The sequence below is a fragment of the Eutrigla gurnardus genome (genome assembly GCF_963514095.1).
Source record: "Eutrigla gurnardus genome assembly, chromosome: 18".
NCBI classification, from domain to species: Eukaryota; Metazoa; Chordata; class Actinopteri; order Perciformes; family Triglidae; genus Eutrigla; species Eutrigla gurnardus.
Window position 1 is genome coordinate 852,372 of NC_139929.1, and position 25,473 is coordinate 877,844.

At 45.5% G+C, this 25,473-nt stretch overlaps 1 protein-coding gene across 3 annotated transcripts in view; it reads right to left on the bottom strand.

Annotated features, from left to right (window-relative positions):
• The window catches only part of fars2 (phenylalanyl-tRNA synthetase 2, mitochondrial), a 70,044-nt gene that overhangs the window by 21,325 nt on the left and 23,246 nt on the right, over window positions 1-25,473 (bottom strand). For all 3 annotated transcript variants that reach the window (XM_084034172.1, XM_084034174.1, XM_084034173.1), the window contains 2 exons: window positions 5,797-5,957; window positions 1-145 (listed from right to left, as the gene is read on the bottom strand). The exon at window positions 1-145 is cut by the window's left edge and continues 13 nt beyond it. In XM_084034172.1, coding sequence (XP_083890298.1) covers window positions 1-145; window positions 5,797-5,957 — 306 coding nt within the window. The remainder of the gene's footprint in view (window positions 146-5,796; window positions 5,958-25,473) is intronic.

Genomic DNA, 25,473 nt, shown 5'->3' on the forward strand with positions numbered 1-25,473 from the left:
ACTGGTCCACCAGCTCCACCTGCTCCACCAGGTCTCCCCCGACGGAGCGCACCAGCTCGTAGAAGTCGTTGTCGGTGAAGAGGTCGTCTCCGTCCGGCAGCCAGAAGGAGATGTCGTTGTGGAGGGGGGGGTACTTACTGAGGGGCTGACAAACACACAAACACACAGGGTCAACGACTAAAGCTACACTGTTTCCACGGCAACGCCTCACTAAACAGCAGCAGAGGCCAGCAGGTGGCGCTGAAGCTTTCTTGTATAATCGATGTGTCATCCTCAAACGACTTTGAATGTAATAAACAAGATGAAGATGTTTATTTGACTGATGTAAATGTTGGAATATACAAAAACAATGAACAATAATTACACACAGAAAAACACTGTAGATGTTGGGGGTCTGATGAGGGTTGCAGGTCTTCTAAAGTCCAGACTACCTTGTTGTAAGAATAAAACCCAAGTCAAAGCCAAACTGCATGATGGACAGACCTGATGATTAAACCAGCTGCAGAGATTAAACGAGGAGGGAGGGAGGAAGAGGGAGTAACAACCAGAAAGAGTAAAGAGGGAGTAACAACCAGAAGAGTAAAGAGGGAGTAACAACCAGAAGAGTAAAGATGGAGTAACAACCAGAAGAGTAAAAGAGGGAGTAACAACCAGAAGAGTAAAGAGGGAGTAACAACCAGAAGAGTAAAAGAGGGAGTAACAACCAGAAGAGTAAAGAGGGAGTAACAACCAGAAGAGTAAAGAGGGAGTAACAACCAGAAGAGTAAAAGAGGGAGTAACAACCAGAAGAGTAAAGAGGGAGTAAGAACCAGGAGAGTAAAAGAGGGAGTAACAACCAGAAGAGTAAAGAGGGAGTAACAACCAGAAGAGTAAAGAGGGAGTAACAACCAGAAGAGTAAAAGAGGGAGTAACAACCAGAAGAGTAAAGAGGGAGTAACAACCAGAAGAGTAAAAGAGGGAGTAACAACCAGAAGAGTAAAGAGGGAGTAACAACCAGAAGAGTAAAGAGGGAATAACAACCAGAAGAGTAAAAGAGGGAGTAACAACCAGAAGAGTAAAAGAGGAAGTAACAACCAGAAGAGTAAACGAGGGAGTAACAACCAGAAAGAGTAAAGAGGGAGTAACAACCAGAAGAGTAAAAGAGGGAGTAACAACCAGAAGAGTAAAGAGGGAGTAACAACCAGAAGAGTAAAAGAGGGAATAAAAACCAGAAGAGTAAAGAGGGAGTAACAACCAGAAGAGTAAAAGAGGGAGTAACAACCAGAAGAGTAAAGAGGGAGTAACAACCAGAAGAGTAAAAGAGGAAGTAACAACCAGAAGAGTAAAGAGGGAATAACAACCAGAAGAGTAAAGAGGGAGTTACAACCAGAAGAGTAAAAGAGGGAGTAACAACCAGAAGAGTAAAAGAGGGAGTAACAACCAGAAGAGTAAAGAGGGAGTAACAACCAGAAGAGTAAAAGAGGGAGTAACAACCAGAAGAGTAAAAGAGGAAGTAACAACCAGAAGAGTAAAGAGGGAGTAACAACCAGAAGAGTAAAAGAGGGAGTAACAACCAGAAAGAGTAAAGAGGGAGTTACAACCAGAAGAGTAAAGAGGGAGTAACAACCAGAAGAGTAAAAGAGGGAGTAACAACCAGAAGAGTAAAGAGGGAGTAACAACCAGAAGAGTAAAAGAGGGAGTAACAACGAGAAAGAGTAAAGAGGGAGTTACAACCAGAAGAGTAAAGAGGGAGTAACAACCAGAAGAGTAAAAGAGGGAGTAACAACCAGAAGAGTAAAGAGGGAGTAACAACCAGAAAGAGTAAAAGAGGGAGTAACAACCAGAAGAGTAAAAGAGGGAGTTACAACCAGAAGAGTAAAAGAGGGAGTAACAACCAGAAGCGTAAAGAGGGAGTAACAACCAGAAGAGTAAAGAGGGAGTAACAACCAGAAGAGTAAAGAGGGAGTAACAACCAGAAGAGTAAAAGAGGGAGTAACAACCAGAAGCGTAAAGAGGGAATAACAACCAGAAGAGTAGAGTGAGTAACAACCAGAAGAGTAAAAGAGGGAGTTACAACCAGAAAGAGTAAAAGAGGGAGTAACAACCAGAAAGAGTAAAAGAGGGAGTAACAACCAGAAGAGTAAAAGAGGGAATAACAACCAGAAGAGTAAAGAGGGAGTAACAACCAGAAGAGTAAAAGAGGAAGTAACAACCAGAAGAGTAAAAGAGGGAGTAACAACCAGAAGCGTAAAGAGGGAATAACAACCAGAAGAGTAGAGTGAGTAACAACCAGAAGAGTAAAAGAGGGAGTAACAACCAGAAAGAGTAAAAGAGGGAGTAACAACCAGAAAGAGTAAAAGAGGGAGTAACAACCAGAAGAGTAAAGAGGGAGTAACAACCAGAAGAGTAAAGAGGGAGTAACAACCAGAAGAGTAAAAGAGGGAGTAACAACCAGAAGAGTAAAGAGGGAGTAAGAACCAGGAGAGTAAAAGAGGGAGTAACAACCAGAAGAGTAAAGAGGGAGTAACAACCAGAAGAGTAAAGAGGGAGTAACAACCAGAAGAGTAAAAGAGGGAGTAACAACCAGAAGAGTAAAGAGGGAGTAACAACCAGAAGAGTAAAGAGGGAGTAACAACCAGAAGAGTAAAAGAGGGAGTAACAACCAGAAGAGTAAAGAGGGAGTAACAACCAGAAGAGTAAAGAGGGAATAACAACCAGAAGAGTAAAAGAGGGAGTAACAACCAGAAGAGTAAAAGAAGAAGTAACAACCAGAAGAGTAAACGAGGGAGTAACAACCAGAAAGAGTAAAGAGGGAGTAACAACCAGAAGAGTAAAAGAGGGAGTAACAACCAGAAGAGTAAAGAGGGAGTAACAACCAGAAGAGTAAAAGAGGGAATAACAACCAGAAGAGTAAAGAGGGAGTAACAACCAGAAGAGTAAAAGAGGGAGTAACAACCAGAAGAGTAAAGAGGGAGTAACAACCAGAAGAGTAAAAGAGGAAGTAACAACCAGAAGAGTAAAGAGGGAATAACAACCAGAAGAGTAAAGAGGGAGTTACAACCAGAAGAGTAAAAGAGGGAGTAACAACAAGAAGAGTAAAAGAGGGAGTAACAACCAGAAGAGTAAAGAGGGAGTAACAACCAGAAGAGTAAAAGAGGGAGTAACAACCAGAAGAGTAAAAGAGGAAGTAACAACCAGAAGAGTAAAGAGGGAGTAACAACCAGAAGAGTAAAAGAGGGAGTAACAACCAGAAGAGTAAAAGAGGGAGTAACAACCAGAAGAGTAAAGAGGGAGTAACAACTAGAAGAGTAAAAGAGGGAGTAACAACCAGAAAGAGTAAAGAGGGAGTTACAACCAGAAGAGTAAAGAGGGAGTAACAACCAGAAGAGTAAAAGAGGGAGTAACAACCAGAAGAGTAAAGAGGGAGTAACAACCAGAAAGAGTAAAAGAGGGAGTAACAACCAGAAGAGTAAAAGAGGGAGTTACAACCAGAAGAGTAAAAGAGGGAGTAACAACCAGAAGAGTAAAAGAGGAAGTAACAACCAGAAGAGTAAAAGAGGGAGTAACAACCAGAAGCGTAAAGAGGGAATAACAACCAGAAGAGTAGAGTGAGTAACAACCAGAAGAGTAAAAGAGGGAGTAACAACCAGAAAGAGTAAAAGAGGGAGTAACAACCAGAAAGAGTAAAAGAGGGAATAACAACCAGAAGAGTAAAGAGGGAGTAACAACCAGAAGAGTAAAGAGGGAGTAACAACCAGAAGAGTAAAAGAGGGAGTAACAACCAGAAAGAGTAAAAGAGGGAGTAACAACCAGAAGAGTAAAAGAGGGAGTAACAACCAGAAGAGTAAAAGAGGGAGTAACAACCAGAAGAGTAAAAGAGGGAGTAACAACCAGAAGAGTAAAAGAGGGAGTAACAACCAGAAGAGTAAAGAGGGAATAACAACCAGAAGAGTAGAGTGAGTAACAACCAGAAGAGTAAAAGAGGGAGTAACAACCAGAAAGAGTAAAAGAGGGAGTAACAACCAGAAGAGTAAAAGAGGGAGTAACAACCAGAAGAGTAAAGAGGGAATAACAACCAGAAGAGTAGAGTGAGTAACAACCAGAAGAGTAAAAGAGGGAGTAACAACCAGAAAGAGTAAAAGAGGGAGTAACAACCAGAAGAGTAAGAGGGAGTAACAACCAGAAGAGTAAAGAGGGAGTAACAACCAGAAGAGTAAAAGAGGGAGTAACAACCAGAAGAGTAAAGAGGGAGTAACAACCAGAAGAGTAAAAGAGGGAGTTACAACCAGAAGAGTAAAGAGGGAGTAACAACCAGAAGAGTAAAGAGGGAGTTGACATATAAACAGGAAACAAAGAAAGGAGGAGAAGCAGAAACAAGAGGAGAAAGGAGAAAGTGCAACCCAAAGACAACAACACATTAAAAGTTAAGGGAATATTTGTGATGTTTTATGCAGCGACAGACGCAGGAAAAGATTTCTATCGTCTTTGACTTGTTTATTATCCTGGAAGTACCTCTGATTAAACACAGAGCGAGGAGGACAGAGAGGAGCTCCTTACAGTTCTGATGCTCTAGTCCACATTCTATCTGTCTCTGCTCAACCCAGACAAGGAAGGAGGTAGACCTGTAGATGGTAGACAGGTGGGTTGGATGGATGGATGGATGGTTGGACAGGTTGATAGGAAGGTAGATAGACAGGTTGGATCCCTGGTGTGTGTGTGTGTGTATAGACCCAGGGGTCCAGGTAGGGTTGGGGGAGAGGTGGTGAGTCTCGGCCCAGGAGAGGTGCACTGACCCTGGGAAGGAGATGAGCCGTGCTCCCCCGCTCCCTCTGGAGGAAGTGAGTTCATCAATAACACTAACAAGACAGGCAAGTGGACAGCAGCAGGACTACAGGGTCCTCCTCAGCAGGACTACAGGGTCCTCCTCAGGAGGACTACAGGGTCCTCCTCAGCAGGGTCCTCCTCAGCAGGACTACAGGGTCCATCCTTTCATCCTCCTCATCTTTATGTTTCTCTCTCATTTACCACCAGACTATATTTACTTCACTTTGTCTTTGTTTCCATCTTACCTCCGTCTCTTCATTAATTCTCTCCTTCCTCTCCTCCTCCTCCTCCTCCTCCTCCCCTCCTCCTCCTCTCCTCCACCTCCTCCTCTCTGCCCTCCAACAGTCACTTGAAATGTTCTTCATTAGTGAAGACGCGAGGCAACAAAAAAACACTTTCAGCAGGGACGAAGTAACCGCTGTGTGAACTGTGTGTTTTAATGTGTGTGTGTGTGTGAGTGTGTATGTGTGTGGGAGTGTGTGTGACTGTGAGTGTGTGTGTGACTGTGTGTGTGTGTGTGTGAGTGTATGTGTGTGTGTGTGTGTGTGAGTGTTTGTGTGTGACTGTGAGTGTGTGTGTGACTGTGTGTGTGTGTGTGTGTGTGACCCCTGCCGTCCACATGTTTTATACATGAGGTTAAGAGGCTACAACACTTCATTCACTTTAAATATTTAAATATTGTTATTAATGTTAACGCTGTTAAAACTTCATCTGAATTAAATTGAGCTCCTGTAACTTCATCACTCATGAAGGACGGCTGAAAACAAAATGCCTACTTTATTTTTATTTCCTATATGAATAAAATACAGATGTATTCTTATATTCTTCAGTCTTTAAACCTTCTGAATGTGCTTCTCCATGTCATTTATGTTAGTCTTTGTCCAAAATTGAAATGTGTCTCAGTGGGTGAACCATGCTGAACTAAGTGATTTACAAAGAACAGAAAAGATGGCCTGAGCTGTAGGCTGTGGAGAGTCCAGGTCGGGTTTGTACCTGGAAGCAGACGGGCTGCTGGACGTCCTCCACCCTGAACTGCTTCAGGAAGCGTTCGTCCTGACTCCAGAACAGCCGGATGTCCGGGATGCCGTACAGGACCATGGCCAGTCTCTCCAGACCCAGACCAAACGCCCAGCCCACCTTGTTGGCCGCCCCCGCTGTGGAAACAAGACCCAGGACACTCATTAGATGGAGACCAGCTGGATGGACTCATGTGGACCTGGGAGATGTGCCATCAAGACCAGAATGGAACAAACCAATAAGGAACGTAACAGAAAGGCTGGGCGACCCTTCGGACGTCGCCTTGTTTGGGAACGCTGTGCTGAGAAACGTTTCTAGAGTCGGGTAGAACATGTGGCAACATGTGGGAAGGATGTTTACCTTCTGGATAAAAAGAGTAAACATTATATTCTGAACTGAACTCTGAGATTCAGGCTCATCCGTTTGATTGTGGAGCTTCGAGCAGCTGAAGAGCTGGTGGAGACCAAAAACGGAGCTAGAAGGAGAGATGGCGACACAGATACGACACAAACGTAATCAATAAGCTCTTATTTAAAAGGTGATAATACGTTCTACTGTAACTTTGTTTCATTGCAGGTGAAATCACAACGAACGCTAGTGATTCAGATCAAAACATTCGAGGTAAAACAGACCCGTCGATGATGACCGTGAATTAAATCAATAAGAAGATGGAATAACTATTACAATAATGATGGAAACTATTGTATTTCTCCAAATAAACTGCAGTCCAGTGAAAGTAAAGCAGACGGCGACAGAATCAGAATCCCAGGAAACATTTCCTGTCGAGTGAAGCAGCCTCCCCTCCCACTCACACGCTGCTGGTATTTCTGTTATTTGTTGATGCTTTATTGATCGCCCAACAGGGAAATTCTCCTCCGCTCTCTGTTCACTCTCTGAAGGCCACCGGCAGGAGAAACGTCTGCTGCTCAAAGGCACTCGGATGCTGAGGAGAACGTCTGAAGAGCTCCAGAGGTCTCACTGCTTCTTCATAGTAGAGGATTTATCCCAATACATATGGAGACGTCGGATAGTAAAAATACACGAGCTGGCAGAGAACGTGACAGCCGGCCATTTAGCTGCCTGACCAAAACCTTGGATTTATTTAAAACGGATGGAGGGATGGGTGGATGATAGATGGATGGGTGGATGATAGATGGATGGGTGGATGGATGGATGGATGGATGGATGGATGATGGATGGGTGGATGGATGGATGGATGATAGATGGATGGATGGATGGATGGATGGATGATAGATGGATGGGTGGATGGATGGATGATAGATGGATGGATGGATGGATGGATGATAGATGGATGGATGGATGATGGATGGAAGTTTTGCTGTATTTTGCTCCGACAAAGAACAATCTGACTCCAGGTCAGCGTCTGAAGGCCATTAGGTAAAAACCTATTCAAATTAAAGTAGGATTTCAGTATAAAAGTTCCATCATCATTTGCAGACCCAACTTTTCTCAAACGGCACATTTCTCATTTCAGAACAAAAAACCTCTTCGACTGCTTGGAGGCAGGTCAAAGCAAAGGGCAAACGCTCAGAGGACTAAAGGATTATGGGTAATTCTGAGGATTTCTTCAGGCGTTTTCAGTCCCAGATGAGAGGGAAGTGGTTTCTCTCTCTAGGGTGAAGACTAATTGAGACAAAGCTGTTTCCCATCTGATGTGCCGACCCCCCAGAAACCGAGTCCGTGACCTCAGACCGGGTCCCGGTCCGCATGTTAAGAAACGCAGCACGAAGTACACGACCCCAGAGAGGAACATGGGATTTCATTCTGATGCTACTTCACTTCCTTCTTCTGAATTTAAATACTAATCTGCCTCCTTTGTGTGTCACGTTCACTTATAGGATTAGGTGGTTTCTTTTAAGAACTATTGGGATTGGTGGAAGCTGGACAGGTATAACATTTACACACATTTAAATATCACACATGGTTAAATGGGTGAACAGTACGAGAGCATGTTACCCAAAAGGGTTAAAAATACATTTTTACAGAGTTTCTGTGTTGAAACATTTATTCCAAACTACAGAAACAAGCAGTTCAAAGTTGAAATAAGAGTTCAAGTTCAACAATGAAACACCTGGAGTTTCAAAATAAGAGTCTGAATTAGCCGTACAAACCTCTCTGGGAGGCTGATTGAATGTATTCAGTTCTGCAGGTTGTGGTATATAAAATACATATATGTATATATTCAACACATTTAAATGTTGATGTGATGAAAAGTAAGAGGATCATGAAGGTTGTTGGAGTTCCTTCTCTGGGGAATGAGTTGAGTTGTAGAGATATTACCGAGGAGTTGAACAGACAAGAAGCTAACGTTTCTGAGAGTTCAAACCTACACCGGTCCCTGAGTAAAAGCATCGGCATGAACCCTGTTTTACAGTTTCACATGTGGAGTCTTCAAATCCCTCTAAGCTGCCTCCTCCTCCTCCTCCTCCTCCTCATGACCGAAGAGGATTTCAGCGGGTGAAATCAATACAGGATCACAGCTTTTAGGTGGATCCAGCAGATTAGAGTCATCACACGGACAAACCAGGTAATCAAGGTGTCAGATTTAAGTCGCTCTCGTTGAAACAGAGTGGAAACAATTCAGGAATTATCTTGTCATTTTACAAAAGCCCCAAAATGCTTATTATATGTTTGTATTCTAGACTTGGCAATCAACACATTCATCACGGGAACTGTTTACGGACCAGAAAACAGAACGGGAGAACAAGGTGTTGTATATGTATGAGCTTTTATACGGCGTGTCATTTAAGCTTCTTTATCGGATATTTGTGAAATGAGAAGATACAAAGAAATGTGAACTATTTGATTGGATTCATAAAATGTCCTGCCGCCAAACTTGCTGTTATCCCGGGGCATAAACCTTAATGTCACCCCGCAAATCACTGTTGGGTCTCCAAGGCAAAGGTGGACGTCAACTAATCAGCGTCCGTCTCCTTAACAGCACTGAGCCACAGAGGTCAGAGTTCAGGACAGCCTCACAACAATCGTTCCCTATCTGTTTGGGGAGTTTGTGCTGGTTTGGGCTGGTTGGACGGGGCGGTGTTGGGTTGTCCACTCCAGCACCGAGCAGGTTTAGTTGGTATGCTACTGAGCCCACTACAGGAACATCATGTGTCACTGCAGAATGAAAAAGAGCCCACCAGGGAAAGATTAAACTCCTATATTATCATTTTTCACACAAATCTGCAGGAATAATTAGTGGTGCAGTGCCGCGGCCGCAGGCGGTTATTTGGCGTTCAGACTCGGATTCTGAGGTCGGCGGCCGGGTGAGGCGTGGGCGGGAGGCTCGGGATGGAATCTGGACATTTTTCTAAATATTTGTGCGTGGGGGCATTCAAATGGCTCGGCACTAATGAACAAACACACCCACGAGTGCACACACACATACAAACACACACACACACACACACACATACAAACACACACACACACATACATACAAACACACACACACACACACATACAAACACACACACAGCAGGAAGAAGAATTACCTGCTTTGATTGGAAATGCTTCTGCTTATTATGATGACGTGTAACCCGCCTGCACCCCTCGTAGGAGTCACACACACACACACACACACACACACACACACACACACACACACACACACACACACACACACACACACACACACACACACACACACACACACACACACACACACACACACACACACACACACACACTTCCTCCTTTACATCCTGGTCTTGTCGCTCCTGGTCCAATCAGCGGTTGTAATGTGGTTTCTATGCTAATGACGAAGGGTCGAGGGGTCGCGGGAGATGAGGGAACACGACGGAATAAATCTCCACTTCATGATAATGCAAAATCAATCAGAAGCCTGACCCCTCTCCTCCTCCTCCTCCTCCTCTCCTTCTTTCTGCTCCTCGCTACTCCTTGTTTTCCACTTCTTATTCACAAATCTCCATTGCTATTCTCTCTGCTCTACTTCCATTTATTCTTTCATTTTTCCATTTTTCAGTAATTTCCCTCGCCGCCGCCGCCTCCTCCCATCGTTTCTTCTCCTCCTCATCACAATTCTCTCAGTCTCTAATGTCTTTTCTCTCCACCTTCGCTCTTTTTCCATCACTTCCTATTATTGTTTTCCCTTTTTTCATCTCATCTTTTGTCTCCTCTTTCTAAACAACGGCTAGAAAACATTCATAAACAACTGATTTTTCATGATGGAAACATATTGAAAACAATAAAAAGTAACTTTTGAAAACAAAAGGATGATGAATGCATTAATACGTAAAAACAGGTTATGATAAACTAGTAAAAAAACAAACAGATTTCCTTTTCTGTGAAGCCGCACTAAAAAGCAGCATGACTCATCTCAGTAACTTTACGTCTGCCAGTTATGTTAGCTAACATCATGGCTTCTTGGATGTAGAAGGGAACACATGAGTCTAAATGCAGCAATAATCCCACTGAATATTTGACAAAAAGCAACAAACCATCTGGGACAAACTACAGAGGCGTGGGGTTCCATTTTACTTCAAAGGTACTGGTTCTGGTTCTGGTATCTGCAGCTAGACCCAGATGTATTACAGCATCACTGAAATTAATCATTTCCTCTTACTAGGTTTACAATTAAAGAGTCTCCTTTTGGTCAACTAACGTCACAGAAGAAGAATAAAACCTGTGTTTATGTCGTGAGTCGGGCAGGTATATGCCCGTACCAATATTCCACACTGTTAGCTGCTAGCCGCCGGGCTCTACGCTGCAGTAGTGGACCAATCACACGTCATTTTAAGTTGAAGAACACTTGCTTCAATGGCTGCCAGCAAAATGTCCAAATAGTTCTATTCTTTCCAGATCTGGCTCCAGAGAGGGTCAGCTGACTGGAGAAGGTCTGGGTTATATTGGTGGATACCTTACAAAGGGATCAGGTGCTGCGGACTCCAGGATGGTCGTTCCAACCAAAGGTACATTTCCACATGAAGACTAGACTTTTCATTTATCACATACTCTATTCCGTATTTGCTAAATGGTTTTAAATCCCATCTTCTTATCTTTCTTAACTTCCCTTCCCGCTGTTATTCTCAATTCCTCTCTGATAAAACATAATTTCTCGCCTCTCCTCTGTCTCCATTCCTGCTAATTATATTTGCTGTGAATATATTTAAGGCTGCATTATAAGTGAGGGTGCGGTGGCGGCTGCGGAGGCGGTTGTGGTTGTTAAGCTGCAGGATTGTGATTAAGTGTAATGATTACATAGGCAGCCGTGACAGAAAACACCACTTGTAATTAGACGGGGGGACGGCAGGTTTCTGTACATGAAACCTGAGACTTCTTAATGCCAGTTCAAACATAATTAAAAAACAGATCCACCCAATAAATGAGAGGAAAGCGAGAGCAAATAGAAGATGCACAAAGCTGTGAGTGAAACCTGGAGGATTTCCCCAAGACAAGCAAGTAAAATAGGAAGATTCATCTGATGCCACATTTAGAGGAAATCATTCTGAGAAACATCTTTATGCAAGTTGGAAAAAGGAGTTCACATTGAACAGTTTCCACTCACTAGAATACAATCATACTGAAATATGCTCATTATTTTTGAGATGTAACAGAAAAGAAAACATTAACGAACTGAATAACTCAGATGACTTTTCTTGTTCATAAACTTTTTATTATCCTGTATAGTTTCTGCATTTATCGGTGTAGAAGAAATTGTGTTACCTTACAATTCTTATTTGGTTTTGGTATAATGTTCCTTTCTCTCTAAACATCAAATGTCCTGCTGAGCTGTTTTCCATTGTGTTAACCCTTGCCGTCTTGATGAAAAGACCCTTTGATCTGTCCCTCTTCCTGGACCGTCTCCGAAACACCTTCATCTCACATACTTGATCAAGGCCTTCATGAATGGCCCCTGTTGTGACACTATGTAGAAAGAACCCAGCTGTTCCGAGGGAAGTCACACCTTTATGTTGTCTCAGGACGTCTCTTCCTCTGGGAGAGACGCGTATTGAATCTATGTAAATCCACTGTTTAGACCTGCCCCTTTGGTTCTGTATAAAGTTGTCCCTTACCTCACATCATTAGAATGGACTGTGTGGCAGCGCGACATTGTCTTTTCTCCACTGTCAGTGATTAAACCTCATCTGAACCAGCCACAGAATTGGCCCTGAAGAGTTTCTTCCACATCGGGGTTATTGAGACCAAAAGGCAGACTTATAAAAAGGTTTAGGGGCATTGGTCTGGAGGCTTGGCTGGTCAGGACTGGATTATTACCTGCAGCAGATCTATGAACTTGGTGCTAAGATGTGTAACATGAATCTATAAACAGGTTGGTTTGGGAGTACAACTAGTCACACTGGGATCTCTAAAGGGGATTTGGGGATTAGGAAAGTCGGGTTTCAGGACAGGTCTATGTCCTGGAGGTCTGATGAGAACCTGATACGCATGTAGGACTGGTCCGTAAACTAGAGGTATGTGGTTTACAACGAACTCCTCCGTTTTTGGTCTTGATTTGGGAGTAAAAGGTAGGGCTGATCTAAAACCTGGAAACTTGCAGATTTTAGGTTGTATGACTGGTCTACGACCTGGAGGTCCGCATCTATAACATTGATCACGGGTGTAGGACTGGAGTATCAACTGGAGTTTTGGGTGTAGGTTTCGGGTGTAGGACTGGTGTATCAACTGGAGTTTAGGGTGTAGGTTTCGGGTGTAGGACTGGAGTATCAACTGGAGTTTTGGGTGTAGGTTTCGGGTGTAGGACTGGAGTATCAACTGGAGTTTTGGCTGTAGGTTTCGGGTGTAGGACTGGAGTATCAACTGGAGTTTTGGGTGTAGGTTTCGGGTGTAGGACTGGTGTATCAACTGGAGTTTTTTGGCATAGAAATGATGACTAGAAATCACTAATGGAGATGTGTTGGCCTGTATTCTGGAGGTCTGGCAGAGCAGAGCTGCTCTACAGAGTGGATGTTTTAGGTTGCAGGACTTGTCTCTAACCTTCAGATTGGAGGATCCAGACTCTACCAGTGCCTTGCATTTGGGCTGAGGGTGTTTTCGAACCGTTTCTGAGTGTCGGCGCTGGGAGTCCTGGTCTCGATCGTCTCAAAGCGCTCGGCTCAGCGGCGACATCATCCGGAGCTGCCGGCAGATTAACCGACGCCGAGGCTAATGAAGAGCTCTCACATCACGAGACTCTGACGCACCGGCAGCCAAGACGAGAGCCGGGATGACTTGTGTGTGTGTGTGTGTGTGTGTCTGTGTGTGTGTGTCTGTGTCTGTGTGTGTGTGCGCGTGCAGAACATCATTGAACTGAGCTGCAGTTTGGCACGAACATCAGCCAAAACAGATTGCAAGACACAAAGCCGGGATAGATGGCCTGCGAGCAAACGTGTGTGTGTGTCTCTCTGTGTGTGTGTCTCTGTGTGTGTGTGTCTCTGTGTGTGTGTGTCTCTGTGTGTGTGTGTCTCTCTGTGTGTGTGTGTCTCTGTGTGTGTGTGTCAACACCCCCAGCCCTCCCTCCTTTTACTCACACTCAGCTCTGCAATGCCAGGCCTCCTCCAGCAGCCAATCAGGAGGGCTCGGTGGGGGCTGTGTGTGTGTGTAGCCCCGTCTGGTGATGACGTCATTGTTAATGATGACGTGACGCGTGACGCCAGCAGTGATGCGTCTGTGTGCAGACTCACGTTCAGAGGATTTGTTCAAAAGAACACACAGAGGAAGTGAAATTATAATACTACTACTACTACTACTACTACTACTAGTAATAATACTACTAATAATCTGTCCAACAGCAGTTTAATGTGCTGGTGAAATAAACCAGTGAGGAAGTTTCCTGTGAGAACGCGATGACTCATTATTGAATATGAACGTTTATCAAACTGCTCTTTCATTCAGTTCAGATGTCTCTCTCACATTCCATCACTCGCCTTCTCTTCCAATCACACTTCCTGTCCCTCGCTCACTTTCTCCATCTACACCTCCCTCTTCAATCACTCCTTTGCATCCTCCACTCTGCTCTTTAAATCGCTCTAAAACCTCCTTCACTCCACTCCTACTCCTTTTTCCCTCAGCTCATTCCTCCTCCTCCTCCCATAATGCATTTCCCCTCCACCATCACTCCTTTTGTCTGGTTTCATTCCACCTGCACTCGTTCATCCACGCTGCAGTCCATCACCTCCTCCCACCTCCTCCTCCCTCCACTTATCCCTTCCCACCGAGCGATCCTTCAGGCCTGTCTTCACCTCCTCTGTTGTTCTCCTCCTCCTTAAAGTCATGTTTGATAAGCAGCTCGTCTTGAATCGGTGCCTCCGTTTTAAAGTTAAAGATGAAGTGGTTTCTCCCATCACTCCCAGTTTCAGACAGCTGCTGCAGTGGAACCAGTTAGAGGAAGGAGTTAATACGAAGAAGCCCTCGGAGGCTCATCGCCTCCCCGCGCCGCAAACTCATCCGTCACCATTCCCAGTCCTAAATGGACTATTGGCAGCCTCCACCCGTCTCCCAACAGCCATGATTTATAGACGGAAACCGCTCCCTAGCAGGGGCGGCTGCCACCGCAATGCACCATGGGAGTCAAACAGAAAAAGAGGGCAAAGCGGAACTTTGTTTGGTTCAACATCCAAAAAAATCAAAGACAAATGTTGTGGAATTAGAAAATGTGTTGGATTCTGCATTTGTTACAAGCTGAAAAGTAAAGAGCAAGAAGCAAATACGCAGGATGTAAACCTACAGTACCAGGATGTAAACCTACAGTACCAGGATGTAAGACCCTACCTACAGTACCAGGATGTAGGGCCCTACCTACAGTAGCCAGGATGTAGGACCCTACCTACAGTACCAGGATGTAGGACCCTAACTTACAGTACCAGGATGTAAACCTGCAGTACCCAGGATGTAAACCTGCAGTACCAGGATGTAAACCTACAGTACCCAGGATGTAGGACCCTACCTACAGTACCAGGATGTAGGACCCTACCTACAGTACGAGGATGTAGGACCCTACCTACAGTACCAGGACGTAGGACCCTACCTACAGTACCAGGATGTAGAACCCTACCTACAGTACCAGGACGTAGGACCCTACCTACAGTACCCAGGATGTAGGACCCTACCTACAGTACCAGGATGTAGAACCCTACCTACAGTACCAGGACGTAGGACCCTACCTACAGTACCCAGGATGTAGGACCCTACCTACAGTACCAGGATGTAGGACCCTAACCTACAGTACCAGGATGTAGGACCCTAACCTACAGTACCAGAACGTAGGACCCTAACTTACAGTACCAGGATGTAGGACCCTAACCTACAGTACCAGGATGTAGGACCCTACCTACAGTACCAGGATGTAGGACCCTAACTTACAGTACCAGGATGTAGGACCCTAACCTACAGTACCAGGATGTAGGACCCTACCTACAGTACCAGGATGTAGGACCCTACCTACAGTACCAGGATGTAGGACCCTAACTTACAGTACCAGGATGTAGGACCCAACCTACAGTACCAGGATGTAAACCTCCGGTACCCAGGATGTAGGACCCTAACCTACAGTACCCAGGATGTAGGACCCTAACCTACAGTACCGGGATGTAGGACCCTAACCTACAGTACCAGGATGTAAACCTCCAGTACCCAGGATGTAGGACCCTAACCTACAGTACCCAGGATGTAGGACCCTAACCTACAGTACCCAGGATGTAGGACCCTAACCTACAGTACCGGGATGTAGGACCCTAACCTACAGTACCGGGATGTAGGACCCTAACCTACAGTACCAGGATGTAAACCTCCAGTACCCAGGATGTAGGACCCTAACCTACAGTACCCAGGATGTAGGACCCTAACCTACAGTACCGGGATGTAGGACCCTAACCTACAGTACCAGGATGTAGGACCCTAACCTACAGTACCAGGATGTAAACCTCCAGTACCCAGGATGTAGGACCCTAACCTACAGTACCAGGATGTAGGACCCTAACCTACAGTACCAGGATGTAAACCTGTAGTACCAGGATGTAGGACCCTAACCTACAGTACAATGAAAACCTGGCGGCCTAACGAGTAGACCAGCGATGAACCGGCCCTACGCACCTGTAGAAGGTGTGATGCTTACAGGGCCAACACAGCGTTCATCGTTGTGGAATTATTTATGGTGAAGAGTTTCTGATTGGACCTACTATTAATAGCACCATGTGTTCCCTGTGAACCGGGTCCCAGTCCTTCATGGCGAAGCCTCGGCGGGTTCAGCAGAAGCAGGTCAGACACCAGCGAGTCCCCATCTTCAAAGACCCACAAACCCCAAAATAAACCACAGAACCGGAGCTCAAGTCCATCAGAAACAGGACACACACACACACACACACACACACACACACACACACACACACACAGTGAGGTAAACCTGTGTGTTGCCTGGTTACTAATCACTCTGAATAATTGATGTTGTCCTCGTTACTAATTCAGGAGCGAGGCTCAATAACAGGCGACTGTTTCAGCCCCGTATTGTTTTCATAATCTATATTCATCACCGGGGGGCGATTCGGGGCTCCTGGGGGAGGGGGAGGGGGGGATGCGGGGGTTCAGGTTCAAGATTTCAGACACAGAGTCTGCAACTGTACTCAGAGTGACAATGAGAGAGACGGGAACTCTCCGTTGTCATGGTGACAATCAGAAGAAGTTCTGCTGAATGTCCAGCTGTTACACATTCAGTTGGGACGTACCACTTCTTAACGTAACTGACCGGCAACCAACATGAAACCACATGCATCATCATCATCATCATCATCATCATCATCATCATCATCATCATCATCATCATCAGATGAGATCAGGGGACGACCCGGTGGTTTTGGCATTTCTGAGATACTTTGTGTTAAACCAAGCACCAAAGAAAAGGCTCGGTCAGCGAACTCAGATTTAAACATGAAGAAAAATAAAACCATCAGCGCACACACACACACACACACACACACACACACACACACACACGCACACACAGGCACACACAGGCACACACAGGCACACACACACACACACACACACACACACACACACACACACACACACACATTTGAACTGAACACAAACTCCTTCCTGATGATCTCGGCGTCCTCGCGTGAACCGCCACACGTAGAAAACGCGCCCGAGCGTCCGCGCGGCAATCAGCCGGAGCTCAGGTTGTAATTATGGGCGGATTAGCGGGGAGCGGCGAGGTGAGGCGGTGCAGCCGTCCACACAGCTTAGCGCTCTGATCCCGTGTTTAGTGGAGGTTAAGACACTTTGCCATCGTGGTGGTGATCATCAGCTGTCCCCGTACGCCAACACACACCATTAAAGACTAATGAGGGCCACGCCGAGGGGATGGGGGGACGGAAGCCATCACTGCTTTCTCCGGTCCGGGAACGTCACATTTCAAATCCTGATTCTTCCAAAGAAAATTTATTGTCATTATGCAAGACGAGGCCATAATAATAATATTATTATTTTCAATACGGGGTCTGGAAACCTTCAGCTCAATCTGAATTAATACATCTGATTTCATTTATGTATTTCACAAACATTTGATGACATAGATGATGACATAGCCCTCTATCTAGTCCTCTACATAGGCCTCTAGATAGATGTGTGTGTGTGTGTGTCTCTGGCTCTGCTGCAGCAGATCTAAACGTCTGTCTGCCTCTCCAGCTGTCTGCCTCTCCAGCTGTCTGCCTCCCTGACTGGAGGTGAAAACGTTTCTCCTCCTTTCAAACCCTCGGCTGATGGCCTCCTCATCTTTAATGCGTTTCAGCGTTGACGGTGCTCCGTGTCTGCAATCAAACACTGCTTTTGTCAGGTTACATATTTAATATTTGGGATCGGAGTTTCCCTCGGAGACCATCTGGTGGCTGAGAAGTGATTCTATATGTTTTAACGAATGGATCAAGTGACGACGTAACAAACACACCTAGCATGAACAAAAAACTCTGCTGTTTGTCGTACACAGCGGCCGCTCGTACATTTACAGAAACATCGACATACGTGGATTGTCGATGTTTCTGAGCCGACATTTATATGGTTTTACATTTCGTTAACGCGTGGTTAGGATTACGTGACAAATGTACTTGGTTAAGTACGTAGCTACGTAACGTAAACAAAGCAACGTAAGCAACACAACCTAAAGAACGTAACAAACAACGTGGCTTCAACAACGTTACCAACATAACGCAAATAAAGCAACACAAAGTAACAACATAACTTGCGTGAATGAGCAGAGCTTCGTACGTCTATCTGGACACAAACATCGGCCTCCTGGGTGAAAGTCCCATGTTTGTTTGATCCGTCGTATTACTCTGACCAAACGTTCAACCTGACTTTACATATTAATAATATTATTATGATAATAAAACAGGAACACGTGTCTGTGTCACCACTTCCTGTCTGCCCCCCCCCTCGATGACAGGTGTATAAAGGAGAGAGGAAGAAGAGATGAGACGTTTAGCGGCGTTAGACATGATTAATGGCCGGCAGAGAGCTGAGGTGATTCCACACAGTGATTGAACCTGAGCGCTCTGTAATGAGAAAAGAGCTCGGCTGCCTGTTACCTTAATACAGACGTCTACGTGTTAATTAGACTGACATGCAGCGTTGCTAAGCGTCTCCGAGGGCTCGCCGCCGCCGGTGGGAGAGGGAAACCTCCACGCAGACGTTTGTTTCCTTTGCGCTCCGACAGCCGGGTAATAATTCACACCGCGGATCGCCGTCTGCAGCGCCGCTCGTCTCTGTAACGAGATAAGAGCGCCAGCGAGCCGGCTCCGCCCCCCAAACCCCCCCCCCATGAGGCCCATAAGGACAGGAAGTCGGAGAAACAAGACGCCGCGGACTCATTCGGCATTAGCGCTAATGCACCGCCATCACAACATTTCACACCTGACGCTCAGGTGAGTGTGATCAGAGCGGCGTTGTGAGGAGGCCAGGTGAAGGTACGGGGGATCCTCTACCTAGTCCTCAATCTAGTCCTCAATCTAGTCCTGTACCTAGTCCTCTACCTAGTCCTGTACCTAGTCCTCTACCTAGTCCTGTACCTAGTCCTCTATCTGGTGCTCTACCTAGTCCTGTACCTACTCCTGTACCTAGTCCTCAATCTAGTCCTGTACCTAGTCCTGTACCTAGTCCTCTATCTAGTCCTGTACCTAGTCCTGCATCTAGTCCTGTACCTAGTCCCCTACATAGTCCTCTATCAAGTCGTGTACCTAGTCCTCTATCTAGTCCTCTATCTAGTCCCCTACCTAGTCCTGTACCTAGTCCTCTATCTAGTCCTCTTTCTAGTCCTCTAACTAGTCCTGTACCTAGTCCTCCATCTAGTCCTGTACCTAGTCCTCTATGTAGTCCTCTACCTAGTCCTCTACCTAGTCCTCTCTAGTGGTGAGTAGGAGGAGTGAGTGAGTGATGACAGGTTTTCCTTTCACAATAAAAGCGTCCGGTTCGTAGCTGCCTGACAGACTGAATTTGGAGCATAAAACGACTTCCTGAATTGGGAAACATTCCTTTGAATAAATATGTGTGTTGGCCGTTTTCTTGTTTGTGTCAGTTTCCTAAAAGCTTCATCAATATACCGTTGTGTCCGACTGGCATTAAACGCATCATCAGAGTCTGATTCCCTCATTACTCACAGTGATTTATCTCTGCAGGCTGCTGCCGGCGTTCAACACCCAACTAAATAAAACCCACTCAAACCGTCACTCAGTCACCATGGCAACACAAGCACACGTCATTTCCTTCCTGTTTTGTTATCGTGGCGTTAGCACCGCTGCACGCTATACCGTCATATTTCCACACAATGTGCTTCTAGTGACGCATTTAGAGTTTTTTGCGATGTTTCTAGTGACGTTTGCAGCTCCGTGTTTCTGTGATCACTTCCTGCTGCTGCTTCACAGAAACATCTTCTAACACCAGACGTTTTTGAAGGACTGAGGCGGCTGCAGGAAGTGTTTCTGTCTCTTTCCTTCGTGCAAAAGTCGAGTCCATAAAGAAACTGTGTGGAAGAAGTTGAACCCAAAGGGATCCAGCAGAGACCAGACCTGATCACCGATGTCGGACCTCACCGGAGCGTGGAGCGTTTCCACCTGTGGCGGTAAAGAGGTTTCCTGTAAAAGCTTTTCACTAACGCTCCCTCGCTCTGTTTCTGTTTTATCAATATGCAATAAATCTGAGCCGGCTGGCGTTCTGGTCCCCCAGACCGCCTCTGATCAAGTAGTCCTGCTGTGTTCAGGTATTTCCCCGGGGCCACGCAGGAATCAGGACTTGAATCTGTCTTCAGGCATGCTTAGTTTCACTCTGCTGGAACACCGGACCGCTGCTGCTGCTGCACTGTGTGCATTCAAAAGAGGAGCAGGTCTGTGGTCCAGGTCTGTGGTCCAGTCTGTGGTCCAGGCTGGACCCTGAGACCTTAAGTAGTGTGTTCACTCAACAAAACCGTTCGGTTCGGTTTAGAAATTGACATTTAAACGAGTACAGATTATGGAAGTTACGTAACAAATACTGGGTTTATAGGGGACAGAGGCAGAGGTCTCCTGGACCGGACCTACGGATCCAGAACTACAGGACCTAATGTTCAGAATCAGATCTAAAGAACCGGACCTACAGAATCAGATCTAAAGAACCAGATCTACAGAATCAGATCTAAAGAACCAGACCTACAGAATCAGATCTAAAGAACCGGACCTACAGAATCAGATCTAAAGAACCAGATCTACAGAATGAGATCTAAAGAACCAGACCTACAGAATCAGATCTAAAGAACCAGATCTACAGAATCAGATCCAGAGACCAGACCTACAGAATTCTGAAAGCCTTTACTTCAGAGGGAACCTCTTCATCAGCAGAGGAGCTTCGGTGGAGACGGAGCAGAGATGAAGACGTTCTAAAGGTCACAGAAACAGGAAGTCCAACACGCCGGCAGAAGAGTCATTAACTCCCCTTCGTGTTGCTCCTCGTCTCCTGACAGCGAACACGTTGCTCCTTCAGGAGGCGCACGCTTCACCTCCTCATTTCCTCTGGTTTTACAGGGAGGAACAGAAACGTGGCGGCGAGGTGAAGCAGCGGTTCATCCACAGAGGATCACCCACAGAGGATCACCCACAGAGGTTCATCCACAGAGGATCACCCACAGAGGATCACCCACAGAGGTTCACCCACAGAGGTTCACCCACAGAGGATCACCCACAGAGGTTCATCCACAGAGGATCACCCACAGAGGATCACCCACAGAGGATCACCCACAGAGGTTCACCCACAGAGGATCACCCACAGAGGATCATCCACAGAGGATCATCCACAGAGGATCACCCACAGAGGATCACCCACAGAGGATCATCCACAGAGGATCACCCACAGAGGTTCATCCACAGAGGATCACCCACAGAGGATCATCCACAGAGGATCTGCTGAGCGCTGCAGTGCCTTGCTCAAAGGGAAACCAGCAGCAGGAAACCAGCAGTCACAGGTGTTTAAACCACAATTAAGTACTTTTATTTTAGATCTGATAAAGTGACATTAGCTAGTTCTATCTATTTGGGTAGTTATCTAGGGAGGAAGTTGGGTCAGCAGTCAGTGAACGCACCGTTGTCACCGTGACATCAGCAGTCAGTGAACGCACCGTTGTCACCGTGACATCAGCAGTCAGTGAACGCACCGTTGTCACCGTGACATCAGCAGTCAGTGAACGCACCGTTGTCACCGTGACATCAGCAGTCAGTGAACGCACCGTTGTCACCGTGACATCAGCAGTCAGTGAACGCACCGTTGTCACCGTGACATCAGCAGTCAGTGAACGCACCGTTGTCACCGTGACATCAGCAGTCAGTGAACGCACCGTTGTCACCGTGACATCAGCAGTCAGTGAACGCACCGTTGTCACCGTGACATCAGCAGTCAGTGAACGCACCGTTGTCACCGTGACATCAGCAGTCAGTGAACGCACCGTTGTCACCGTGACATCAGCAGTCAGTGAACCCACCGTTGTCACCGTGACATCAGCAGTCAGTGAACGCACCGTTCTCACAGTGACATCAGCAGTCAGTGAACGCACCGTTCTCACAGTGACATCAGCAGTCAGTGAACGCACCGTTCTCACAGTGACATCAGCAGTCAGTGAACGCACCGTTCTGACTGTGACATCTAACATCATTGTTTCTGACGGCCGAGCGAACACTTCAGCTCGTTCTCTCTCAGACGCCAACTTCCATTTAGAGACGACGGACACACAGGAGGAGGCCTGGAGGTACACACAGTACATGTAGTATACAAGTAGTAGTAATAGTAGTAAGTAGTAGTAATAGTATATGGATCAGCAGTACTGAGCATCTCAGAGTAATTCCTTTGGTAACCACAGTAGTGGCAGTAATATAAGTGGTACTATAGTGTAGTAATTGTAGCAGTGGCAGTACTAGTATTATCAGTTATATAAATATACTCCACATGGAGGAGCAGTGGCAGTACTAGTAGTACTATCAGGTATATAAATACTGCTACACATGGAGGACAACAGTAGTACTGATTGTGTACATTAAAAGCTACTGAACACGGATGGATGATGAGTTACACAACCTCCCTCCCCTCATTATGTTCCTTCTGTCTCCACCCGCCCGTCTCCACCGCCCGTCTCCACCCGCCCGTCTCCAACCGCCCGTCTCCACCCGCCCGTCTCCACCCGCCCGCCTCCACCCGCCCGTCTCCACCCGCCCGCCTCCACCCGCCCGTCTCCACCGCCCGTCTCCACCGCCCGTCTCCACCCGCCCGTCTCCACCCGCCCGTCTCCACCGCCCGTCTCCACCGCCCGTCTCCACCGCCCGCCTCCACCCGCCCGTCTCCACCGCCTGTCTCCACCGCCCGTCTCCACCCGCCCGCCTCCACCCGCCCGTCTCCACCGCCCGTCTCCACCCGCCCGCCTCCACCCGCCCGTCTCCACCGCCCGTCTCCACCCGCCCGTCTCCACCCGCCCGTCTCCACCGCCCGCCTCCACCCGCCCACCACATCCCGAGGTCGACATCAAACGCTGCCGAAGTGTTCCCCTCTAATAGAAACGCTGTGGGGACGCCGCCGCCGACCTGCGGAACCACAAACACACACGGCTCATTAAACCCAACTTAACGTCTTAACTCTGACGAGTGTGTGTGTGTGTGTGTGTGTGTGTGTGTTCGAGGTAAAGTTTGTAATAAATGACTCTCACAGATGTTGAAATGATGCTGATCTACAGTCACACACATGAATGTTTGAGCCGGCGTAGGAGACACAAGAAGTTGAGATGAGAATACGACGTCCAATCAGAGACTGGGGGGCGTGTCTCAGCGTTTTGTCGGTCCCCATCTTGGTTTTTGGAGGTCGCCATCTAGGTTTTTTGGGGGTACGGAGCTAAGTACAACCTAACGCTGATTGAGACACTTTTAGGAACCAAAATATTACAACTAACTATTCAGAATTAACAATCTGCAGGTAGCCCCGCCCCCTAAAGCCTCCCCTGCTGGTCTGCTGGACTCTACATGGAGCTTCATGGGGGAAGGTTAGCATCAGGATGGGACGTTTGTGATGGTTCAGGTTCGGAGCTGGAGAATCCATTAATGAGGGTCCTCACAAGCAACTACTAATACATCACGATGAAGAAGGTGGTGATGATGATGATGATGTATGAGACAGACAGACAGACAGTGAGACAGACAGTGAGAACAGACAGACAGACAGTGAGACAGACAGACAGTGAGAACAGAACAACAGATGCAGAGCTTCATTTTTCCCAACTGTTCCTCAGTGAATAATGACCAGAGGACAGAACGGACTGTGTGTGTGTGTGTGTGATCCTTGTCAGGTGACCAACACAAACAGCCGATGTGGTTTCGCTGCCAGAAGTCTACAGAGATAAAACACTGTTGCTGTGATTATTTCAGAGACTCCGTCAGCTTCGCTGCTGCTGAGTCGTAACAAGGCTAAGCCCCGCCTCCTGCTGGAGTGCCACGGGGCGCTAGTTCGCAGAAGATACGTAGTCAACGATACTCATCAGTTTACTGATCCTGTTTGAATTTTTAGAGGAATCAACATTAACGTTAACGTTGTGTATATTTAGAGGAGTTAACGTTAATGTTGTGTATATTTAGAGGAGTTAACGTTAACATTGTGTATATTTAGAGGAGTTAACGTTAACGTTGTGTATATTTAGAGGAGTTAACGTTAACGTTGTGTATATTTAGAGGAGTTAACGTTAACGTTGTGTATATTTAGAGGAGTTAATGTTAACGTTGTGTATATTTAGAGGAGTTAACGTTAACGTGTATATTTAGAGAGTTAAAGTTAACGTTGTGTATATTTAGAGGAGTTAACGTTAACGTTGTGTATATTAAGAGAAGTTAACGTTAACGTTGTGTATATTTAGAAGAGTTAACGTTAACGTTGTGTATATTTAGAGGAGTTAACGTTAACGTTGTGTATATTAAGAGAAGTTAACGTTAACGTGTATATTTAGAGAAGTTAACGTTAACGTTGTGTATATTTAGAGGAGTTAACGTTAACGTGTATATTTAGAGAAGTTAAAGTTAACGTTGTGTATATTTAGAGGAGTTAACGTTAACGTTGTGTATATTTAGAGAAGTTAACATTAACGTTGTGTATATTTAGAGGAGTTAACGTTAACGTTGTGTATATTAAGAGAACTTAACGTTAACGTGTATATTTAGAGGAGTTAACGTTAACGTTGTGTATATTTAGAGGAGTTAACGTTAACGTTGTGTATATTTAGAGGAGTTAACGTTAACGTTGTGTATATTTAGAGAAGTAAACGTTAACGTGTATATTTAGAGGAGTTAACGTTAACGTTGTGTATATTTAGAGGAGTTAACGTTAACGTTGTGTATATTTAGAGGAGTTAACGTTAACGTCGTGTATATTTAGAGGAGTTAACGTTAACGTTGTGTATATTTAGAGGAGTTAACGTTAACGTCGTGTATATTTAGAGGAGTTAACGTTAACGTTGTGTATATTTAGAGGAGTTAACGTTAACGTCGTGTATATTTAGAGGAGTTAACGTTAACATTGTGTATATTTAGAGAAGTTAACGTTAACGTTGTGTATATTTAGAGGAGTTAACGTTAACGTGTATATTTAGAGGAGTTAACGTTAACGTTGTGTATATTTAGAGGAGTTAACGTTAACGTCGTGTATATTTAGAGGAGTTAACGTTAACATTGTGTATATTTAGAGAAGTTAACGTTAACGTTGTGTATATTTAGAGGAGTTAACGTTAACGTGTATATTTAGAGGAGTTAACGTTAACGTTGTGTATATTTAGAGAAGTTAACGTTAACGTTGTGTATATTTAGAGGAGTTAACGTTAACGTTGTGTATATTTAGAGGAGTTAACGTTAACATTTTGTATATTTAGAGGAGTTAACGTTAACATTTTGTATATTTAGAGGAGTTAACGTTAACGTTGTGTATATTTAGAGAAGTTAACGTTAACGTTGTGTATATTTAGAGGAGTTAACGTTAACGTTGTGTATATTTAGAGGAGTTAACGTTAACATTTTGTATATTTAGAGGAGTAAACGTTAACGTTGTGTATATTTAGAGGAGTTAACGTTAACGTCGTGTATATTTAGAGGAGTTAACGTTAACATTGTGTATATTTAGAGAAGTTAACGTTAACGTTGT